Raw genomic sequence first — 9793 nt, 5'->3', positions numbered from 1 at the left:
ATATTCCTAATGGAAAATCGTCAACAAATATTAACCTAAACAAACAATAAATATGAAGTAGAAGAAGAAAAAGAAGAGAAAGAAGATGGTGAAATTTGTTTCTTCACAGACTTAGGGGGGGGGGGGGCAAAGACTTTGACTGGGGTCACATTTTCCACCTCTGTCCAAAGCACCGCCAAATTGTGACAAATTAAGAGAACAAGGGAAACGCTCTCGGCGGTCTCGCCTGCATTACGCAATTCGATATGATGAAAAATTGAGGTTGGGACATTATTTTTAGGCAGGGTGGCCCATTAGCAGGCCCCCCAAATAAAATCCTCTAAATATAATCACATTTTGAAGTGAATATTGACTAAGAATCGTCAGAAGAAATATTTACTATTAAATGTACCACGATCGGTGACTTGAATGAAATATGAACAAATTATTAATTCTCATATTAAGTTGTGAAAAACATAATCCAAGTCTACTGACCTTTGACCTTGTGACCTGGAATTTGTGTCATATGATTTGTGATACTTGATAACTCTTGGGTACAAGTTTCATGGAATTTGAACAATCAATTTTGAAAATATGCTAAAAATTCAAAATCTTGATGTTGATACCACAACAAAGTCTAAGTTTGTTGACCTAAAATGACCTTTGACCTTAAGTTAGTGACCTGAAATACTACTCACATGATTGGGGATACTTGATAACCCTGTAGTCCAAGTTTCATTGACTAAGAACTTAAACTTTTAAAATTATATCGAAAATTCAAAAACTTAACCTTCGGTTAAGTTTTCGATGATGATGCCACAACATAGTCTAAGTCTGTTGACCTGAAATGACCTTTGACCTTGACTTTGTGAACTGAAATTCTACTCACATGATTGGGGATACTTGATAACCCTATAGTCCAAGTATCATTGACTAAGAACTTATACTTTCAAAATTATATCAAAAATTCAAAAACTTAACCTTAGGTTAAGTTTTTGATGTTGACGCCGTCGCCGTCGCCGCCGTCACCGGAAAAGCGGCGCCTATGTCTCGCTTTTTGCTACGCAGGCGAGACAAAAATGACAAAGAAAGATACATATTTAAGATAAGTAAAAAGGAAAAGGAAGAGAAAGAGAGCAAGACCCTTTTACAAGCCTTTCATAATGCTTACCGGTAGATTCCCACCTTTGTGAAAAGCAGTGAACAAAGTTATGAGTGTGAATAACCAAATTTTGTTCATGATTGTATTTTTTAAAATTTAGTAACAAATAGGAGTATGCATCGATTAAGAAATAATGGTAGCTATGATTAAGGATTCATCAATATAATACAATAAATAGGCCCCTTATACCTTGGACTGTGAAGCTGCAGCAGACATTCCTGTGTAGAATTCATCATCCAGGCGCACGCTTTGAAAGGTCAACCATCGCAACTTCGGCAATGTGAAAAGACCTACTGCTGCTGCTACATGTGACGATGGTGCATTAGCTTCAAAGGATTTGCTAACATCCAATGTTTCACGAATCGAAGAACTTCTTCCTACCTGTCAACAAATGGAACAAATAGAATTTTAGCATTCGATCTGTAAATTTTAATTACGTTATAATTTTTGTTTAACCTTTGAAGTAGTTTTGCGTGTGTCCATTTGTAGTATACAGTTAGAAAAAAATAGACCATGGTGTATATTATTTTCGCCACAGACAGATGGCGTGGATGTGTGTAAATACCAAGGATATAAATATACCAAGACCAAGAAAAGAAAGAATCCAAAATATAAATTGAATCAAATCTGAGTTATGTATAATCATAATGTGAATGTAAGAAGTACATAAACGAACGATAACGATTATAAAGGCAAATTCAAAATATAACATGATCTACGTCAGATATTTAGTTTGGTTGGGTGACCCACTCCCTGTGAAGGATGTGAGTATGGGTGTGTGTCCGTGTGTGTGTTTCATTGCTCTAAAATTGACGTGTAATATTGTTTTCCTTCCTTTTTTTTTAAGAAAGTCAAGTTTTACACTTATATGTGGAAGAGGTAAGCGATGATATGACTCTCGCTCTTGTGTGAGACTATATAATTACACCTTGCAGCCTGCTATAATACCCAATAACAGCAGGAGAACATGATGGCAGGTTCTAAAAGATTATCGGTCAGTAGAGCAGAAAAACAGACAATACATTGTGTAGGCCTCTTGTATTTGTATTTTCTTTGTAACAAAATTACAGTCAAACCTCAGGGGCGGATCCAGGAATTTCTTCCTGGGGGGGCACACGGGGGGACACACGAGGGTAAGAGGACATATATATATGGTCCCAAAAAAATTGCAACGACTCAGCCAGCCGCTGAATAAGCAGGGGGGGGGGGGGTAAGAGCATTTTTTTTTTTTTTTTTTTGCTCCCGAATATTTGAAAATCACGCCGACCGCAAATTCGCTCAGTGGGGGAGGGGGGGGGGGGGGGGTGGGGGGCACGTCCCTGTTTGCCAGTAATTTTTTGGCGAATTTGGGGCTGATTTCAACACTTTTTTTTTGGCTGGGGGGACACATGCCCCCTGTGCCCCCCCCCCCTCCCCCCCTGGATCCGCCACTGAACCTGTCAACAGTGACCACCCGAGGGAAACAAAAAATGTGCTTATTGTAGACAGGTGGTCTTTGTAGACAAGTTCCTTTGGTACATGTTTCAATGAGAAATCGTTTTCAAGGGAAACAAAAAATGTGCTTGATGTAGACAGGTGGTCACTAAAGCAGGTTTGACTGTATTATCACTGGAGGCTCAACAGATGACAGTATTTCATCAACATGATACCATTTCACAACTACATAAACGAAAATGAGACACGCCTATAATTCTATTCACTGAACTTACTACTTCTTTCCCTATTGGCTCCAGTGTGAAGACATGTGCGGCGATTGGAGGATCTAACGTAAGATGTGCCTTCGTCTTCAAAAGATTCCTGACGGGATCAATGGCTTCTGAATCATGTACTTCAAAAGCAACCTTAATGATGAATCCCATGTCATCAACTTTCTTGCACAGAGTTTCCAGGACCGACTTTCCTACTTCACCTCCATGAGACGCAGTGAAGTACAAGACATATCTGAATTCCATGTACCGGTAGTTTTCTGAAATAGTGTCTGCCATGATTCTGTTGAATTCACGACAATCTTTGTGGAACAGCGATGCAAGGTAGAAACTTGCTATGTACTCCTGGAGTAACTTATGAGGGAAAGAGAATTCTTTGATGAATTGCTTTCGCTGACTTTCTCTGATTTGCAAGGGTGCTGGCCTTTTTTCCATGCTAAGAATCCCGACCTCGCATGCAGTCGTTGCAGCTTCTGTGCATAAGCCAAACACGTTTTCATCAAAGATGAGCTGTTTATCCAACAGACCTTGAAATGCGATACAACCAAGCTCTTTCATACTTTCATCAGCTTTGTTCATGCGGCTTCCATAGCCCTCTTCTAATTCATTTCGTTTGGAAGAGTATTGCTCTTGAAGTGAAAACACAAGACGCTTCAAGAGTTGCGAGAATGTTTCCATTGTCTGAATATTTTTCCGCCCAGATGGCGTTTTCCAGAGGCAACATAGCATACAGCAGAAGATCGGGAAAGGTGCCATGTACTCAGAAACCACTTGGTTTGTATCAATGAAGTTAATGAGGGTCAAAGCAGACTGAGAATCATCTTTGAAAAAGTTTTCAATATATGTTGCCATGTTTTTCTTTGTGAAGCCCTTAACCTTACCAAACGTGTAGTGGTCATTAATTGTCATGATGCTCTTGATCTGTTCAGCTCCAAAAGGACGGGTTGTGATGACAACTGGAGTATCAATGAATCGATCTCCTCTTACGATCGATACGATAGCCCCATTGCAGTCTGGCTTTTTGATGTCAATATGTGCCTCATCTAGTCCATCCAATAAGATTAGGACTCTTCTCGGATTTTTCCTCACATATGCATCCACCCGTTCCCCTTCTTTTTCTGAGTTATCTGGGAAATGCGCCATGACAGTATCCCCAAAGAATTCGCTCTCTTTAATCTCTCGAAATGATTCAAGAAAAAGCAGATTGATTTCTTGAAGAATTTTACCCTCAGCCCAATCAAGAGCTATCTTAGCAAACAGCGTTGATTTCCCTACACCAGCTTCTCCAATGAAAGCTAATCGTGTTACAAAACCTTTCGGTGTGTCAGTTTTTATGAATTTAAACAATCCATCATAATCTATTGGCTCCTCCTTATTCCCTTCCAATCCCAACATCAGGACCAGACTGACGTAGATGTGCTGAAGCCATGTCCGTGACTCAGAGTCCACAGGTGATGTTTTGATCTGACCAAATTTCTTGCGATATCTTCTTTTCAGTTGTTCTCTTAACTTCATTATTTCACTTGTCATCGCCTCAACGTCACCTGAGGAAAAAGAGAAGAGCATTATTGCAAGATAATGATGTAAGAAAATTTGATTCGTGGTTTGAAATCAGTGCCAAGAAAGTTGATAATGTATTGCTGTTTCTGTTTAAACAGGTTCTGCTGATAAAGTACGGGCAAAGGATAAACCTGGCATACGGACGCAGATCCGCGCGTTTGAGCCCCCTCCCCTTAAAATTAATTAAATCAAAATTTGCAGTGGGTAGCAGGGCTGTCTTTGGCAGCCAAAGTTCTAGCTGTTTTTTAGTCGGGTGGGATTCTCTCTTGGTTTATCAATTCTAGCTTGATATGCCACTGGCTCAGATTTATATGCGTATAAGTTAATGATCGTGGGACTTGGCTTTTAAAAGCGCAATTTCAGAGGGGTAGGAAATTTAAAAGAAAAGGACAGTGTGGGTCAGAGAATGGTTGTCAAGACGCCATGTGTATGGACATTTTGACCAGTTATTGACTGAAAACCAGAAATAACAGTTTCTAGTGAGAATTGAACGGCAAATTGTTTCTGAAAGCTCTTACTCACATTATGGCAATACTCTTTTTGTTAAGAGACTCTTTTCCCACCCTTATGAGATAAATTATCAATAATGGTGTGTCATTTGTTTCACCGTGCAGTGTGAAAGTAGGACAGTAGGAAGTTACTAAAATCTTTAATACTTAAACAAGTCAGTTTGAAAAGTTAGTTTGAAAAGTGAGTTTGAAAAGTTAGTTTGAAAAGTTAGTTTGAAAAGTGAGTTTGAAAAGTTTGAAAAGTGAGTTTAAAATACTTGTTTGAAAAGTTAGTTTGAAAAGTGAGTTTGAAAAGTGAGTTTGAAAAGGGTACATCTCACAATTTAATATATTCCTAAATTTTAGTTTCAATTAATCGTTATTATGGGGAAGGTGGCAGAATAATTGACAACTTTACAAAAGCGAATTCAGAGAAAAAAACAACCGAGAAAACACATTAAATGGGGAAAATCTTTTAAATCCCCAAACAAACATTTCAAAAACGTCTATACATGAAAGGTATCCTGCTCAACAACGCTGTAAAGGCAATTATACTGTTAACAGTACATGTATTTAAGCAAATACAGGTGTCAAAGTCAGAACCTGTTCACAAGCTAAAAAAATATGAGCATTGTCCATTACATTATACTTACTGTTACTATGTATCGATTGATGATTTTTTAACAATAATGAGAGATTTAAAGCGTTGATGGGAGCCAAAAATTCCAAAAATTTGAACACATAATCTTGATGGCAAAATTTCACTTCAATTCTATAATGATGAGAAAGAGGATGTCATAAAACACACACCTCTGCAAAAATGTATTTGAAGACGAATATTGTTCTGGAAAACATTGACAATAATTCCGGAAGTGCCTCGTCCAAAAATTGGCATTCACTATCTTTAATAAATAAAGCTAGATTGGATCAAAGATATTTTTGGTAATATTATCAAAATTACCTCACAGAATTTGTGTATGTTAACTCGATGATAGACAGGTTGATTTTTTTAAGCCAGTACCCTTTTTGAATAATTGCATGTGCAATCAAACGTAGTGCTCGGCTCTGGACTGCCCTGAGAACAGATCAAGCTTACAATAGATACTCAAATACAAAGAATTTTTGTTTTCCTTCTTTTAATATTCATATGAAACAAGATAGATTTCTCACCTTTATTTTTGGAACAGTCCTCTGTTTGTTGTGCAGTGTATTGGTCAGATTCTGCTGATGTAAACAAAAAATTACCGGTAAAAGGAAGTGACTTGTAATGAGTACTTCATAGATTTCCTAAACAATTTCTATTATTGTGGAAATTAAAAGTTTGAATATCTTATTATCATGTACTTGGTGTAATAATTCTCTTGTATCTCTGCTTCACAAAAAAGATTCATTTGAACTTTGACCTGAATCTTCTAAAAGAGTTTAATATTGTGAACCATAAAAAAAAATTGATTTACAAAAAGAAACTACTACCATCCCTGAAAAAACTTCACTTGTTTACTTTTCATTTGGTACAAATGAAAAATCATTGTTCCCAGTAAATATGATTTTTTTTTTTCCTTTGAATTATCATGACGTGCATATTTCTTGTTTTTAGGCAAATTAATTTTTTAAAACCAGGAATGACACTCTACTGTTTACTGCTTGGAATAAACATATATACCAACAAATGGACATCGCTACAAATGGGGTGGCATAGCAATTCAATCATAATTAAAGCACCATATTTGGCACAGAGATAGATTGACAGAGCAATATGTCATTTATTTTTCATGATGTTTGAAACTCCAAATTAGAGTCTAGGTTCAGAGACAGTATATTTCAAAATTAACATTCACTTCCACGTTTCCTTTTTCTTCCTATTAGAGAGAATGGCTACCGTAAGTATGGAGGAACGTTCTTGGTTGGAAATTGAAAATAATGATTTTGAAAACAAAGCATGTTTAATACACAGAAAAGGTACCCCGAAGGAGTCATTTTGAAAAATATGCACAGCGGGCCCCAAGGGCCAAATTTGAGATGTCTCAACATTGAGTTTTGCTTCAAAAATGTTGGACTCCCTGTGTGCCAAAGTTGGTGCTTTTATCACAAGATGCATAATTGGGCTTAAATTTGATATTATGCTGCCCCACTATCATGTCCATGATCTGCTTTGAAACTTTTGAGTAGTGAAAAAAATGTTATTTTTATTGTAATTCAAATTCTCTTTTTTTATTATTTATGAAACGCATTATTGAACCATTGTATACACAGAATCTCTTACCGGGTACGGGAGTGCTTAGATATTGGTCTGCCAGGTTATCAAATCCAGCTTTTACTAGTGCCGACCACAATGCCGCCTTTTCAGTCGAAGGTGTTTGTCTATTTCGCCACATCCTGAGCAAATCCAATGTTCCCATATGATTCCCTCCTTGCTTGTCGTTTTCTGCAATTTTGCGACCAATTTCTCCGGGCCTAAATCCCAAGGCTTTTCCGAGATCATCGATGTCTGAATTTTTGTACAGCGCCTTGGCTATCTCCTTCAAGATGTCGTCGAATTCAACATTGGCCACTGAGCTCATTCTGTATTTAGAATATATAGGTAGGAAAGGAAACTGTGTTGATTAAATGTAATCATGACATAGTAAAATTGCAACATCAACAACATTAGCAAAAAGTCACTGCAGCTGCTTGTGAAACTCAGCTCTAAGAATTGGAAGTTGCTTGGATGGTTTGATTGCCATTACTTGTCTTTCTATCTCCAGCCCCATTTGTATCTAATGCCAGGGGCGGATCCAGAGGGGGGGGGGGGGGGGGCCCAAATCTTGAAAAAAACATTTAGTGGCGAATCAGCCAGCCGGCAAACGGCGAATAAGCGGGGGGGGGGGGGGATGCTGGAGAGGAACACTAATTTCTTTCGGGGGGGGGGGCAAATTTAAACAAAAAATCTTATTTTCAATTTTTTTTTTTTTTTTTTTTTTTTTTTTGGGGGGGGGGGGGGGTCAGCTTTTGTTTTATGTTTTAAAAAAGGTTAAAATATGTTACTATCCTATTTGTTCCTGTTATGGGGGGTAAGGGGGGGGGGCTGGGCCGGCCCGTGGATCTGCGCCTGTCTAATGCCCATTTGATATCAGGAATCTAGACTCTCAGCAGGGGCATCGCTAAAGGGGGATGTGGGGGTGTGACACCCCCACCCCTCCCCACCTGTCAGGATATTGTCAGTGAAATTGCGCTGCCGTTGGGAAAAAGAAAAAGAGGAAGGAGAAGGAAGAAAGAAAGGAAAAGAAAGAAAAGAAAGCAAAGAAAGAAAAGGAAAACAAAAGAAATAGGGGGTTAAAAGAGAGGAGAGAGAGGAGGGTGGGAGTAAGAGAGAGAGTAGAGTGGGAGTAAGAGAGAGAGAGAGAGAGTGGGAGTAAGAGAGAGAGAAGAGTGGGATTAAGAGAGAGGAGGGTGTGAGTAAGAGAGAGAGGAGGGTGTGAGTAAGAGAGAGAGAGAGAGGGTGGGAGTAAGAGAGAGGGGGCTGTTGAGTTGAGTCGTCTCGTTGAGGGAGCAAGATAGATACGCATAGTCAAGTCAAAGTGAAATACCTTAAGTACACAACCACCCACAAAATTGTATGTCCCCCTTCAAAATTTTGAAGAGAATGGGGTAACTGTTCTTTCCTTTGTTTTGTGTGCCTGCTCTTCAGATTCTTTTTGTATCCCCCCCCCCCCAAGTCCTGTATTCACATTTGCCACTCTCCACCCAGGTGCAAATGGGTACCCTAGCAACTGCTGTTTTGCAACACAACCAAAATGGCGACTTATACAGTGTCTACCCATTGCAAGCTCAGTACAAACATTTTATTTGACCGAGTTGCCGTGTTGCCACACATGCAACAATTTCAGATTTGTACAATTCAGATATTGAGAATCTCCCGGAGAAAGATGAGTTAAAAATTATAAGTGTTAAAGTAGGGGAGAGCATAAGTGTAGTGGCATCGGCTTGGATGAGTTAATCTCAACGCTACAGGATTCCTGTGGCCGTGGCAGAGTGGATGATGATGTGATGCTGGTACCACCCGGAGACTCCCAGGCAGAATGCGCTGACCATTCTCATGACCCAAGCACAAGGTATCGCATTGCTGCAGACAAAAAAATCAGCCCGCCCGCCCCTACTCCAGAAAAGCAATCTAGGACAACCAAAAACTTCTTTTGGGGGGGGGGGGGGCCTTAATAAACACAGTGCACAGTGTACATATGCTAAAGTGCAGCTAAACGTGTCTGTACCTTTTACTTGGTGTGTCATCACTCGGGGGTTCAGTCATCTCTTCTGTCCGCGCCCTCTTTGCCATCGTGAATGGTATTCAGGCTGAGGAAAAATGTCAACATATAAATAGAGATACAAATATGAAAAATAATCACAAACATGGGGTACACCATATGGCGGTTCACGGTTTGCCTGGGCCATAAACATTTACATGTATGTCCTAAAAATTCTTGACAAATTTCAATTTTCAGAGACTTTGTTAACTCTCACTGCGCTGGTCACTGTATGTGACAAACAGACAAAGTATTTTGAAACACACATTGCTTCACCAACAAAAAATTGTATATAGTGATCAATTTATATTACTGCTTAGAGTATCATAGATATTTTTGAGAAAGTTACAAATTGTGTACAAGATCTTGAACAATGGTAAACGAATGAGGAAAGATTCTTGTTTGGGTTACAAGAGGTCACTGGTTCCAATCACTCCTAATATTCTGAACACTCACAAACGAAGGCCAGAAACTATACCTGCATAGAGTGGTGAAGTGTGACATCATAACAAAATCAATTTTTAGAATTTCTCAATTTTTTCTTTATTTTTCATTTTGGCTGAGATATGACCATCTGAATAAATATATGTCCTATGGGAACTCTGTGTTATAGTGCTC

General features: G+C 38.8%; 1 protein-coding gene across 1 annotated transcript; it reads right to left on the bottom strand.

Annotated features, from left to right (window-relative positions):
* Positions 1-1258: 1258 nt before the first annotated feature.
* LOC100893575 (NACHT, LRR and PYD domains-containing protein 3) lies at positions 1259-9304 on the bottom strand. The gene is made up of 5 exons (XM_030978400.1): positions 9143-9304; positions 7159-7457; positions 6066-6119; positions 2851-4391; positions 1259-1522 (listed from the first exon to the last, which is right to left on the bottom strand). The coding sequence occupies exons 1-5, from the start codon at positions 9205-9207 to the stop codon at positions 1325-1327; spliced, it is 2157 nt and encodes a 718-aa protein (XP_030834260.1). The 5' UTR covers positions 9208-9304; the 3' UTR covers positions 1259-1324.
* Positions 9305-9793: the final 489 nt, after the last annotated feature.

Source organism: Strongylocentrotus purpuratus, unplaced genomic scaffold (genome assembly GCF_000002235.5).
Source record: "Strongylocentrotus purpuratus isolate Spur 01 unplaced genomic scaffold, Spur_5.0 spur5_scaffold_1, whole genome shotgun sequence".
Classification (NCBI taxonomy): Eukaryota; Metazoa; Echinodermata; class Echinoidea; order Camarodonta; family Strongylocentrotidae; genus Strongylocentrotus; species Strongylocentrotus purpuratus.
This window is presented reverse-complemented; position numbering and strand designations above follow the sequence as displayed.

Bases quoted from the DNA above. Each gene is read 5' to 3' on its own strand.
- LOC100893575 (XM_030978400.1), bottom strand. From the start codon at position 9,207: ATGGCAAAGAGGGCGCGGACAGAAGAGATGACTGAACCCCCGAGTGAT. The intron at 7,458-9,142 runs GTACAGACACGT...TTCTAAATACAG, and splicing joins GATGACACACCAAGTAAAAG to AATGAGCTCAGTGGCCAATG. The intron at 1,523-2,850 runs GTAAGTTCAGTG...ATTTGTTGACAG, and splicing joins AGCCAATAGGGAAAGAAGTA to GTAGGAAGAAGTTCTTCGAT.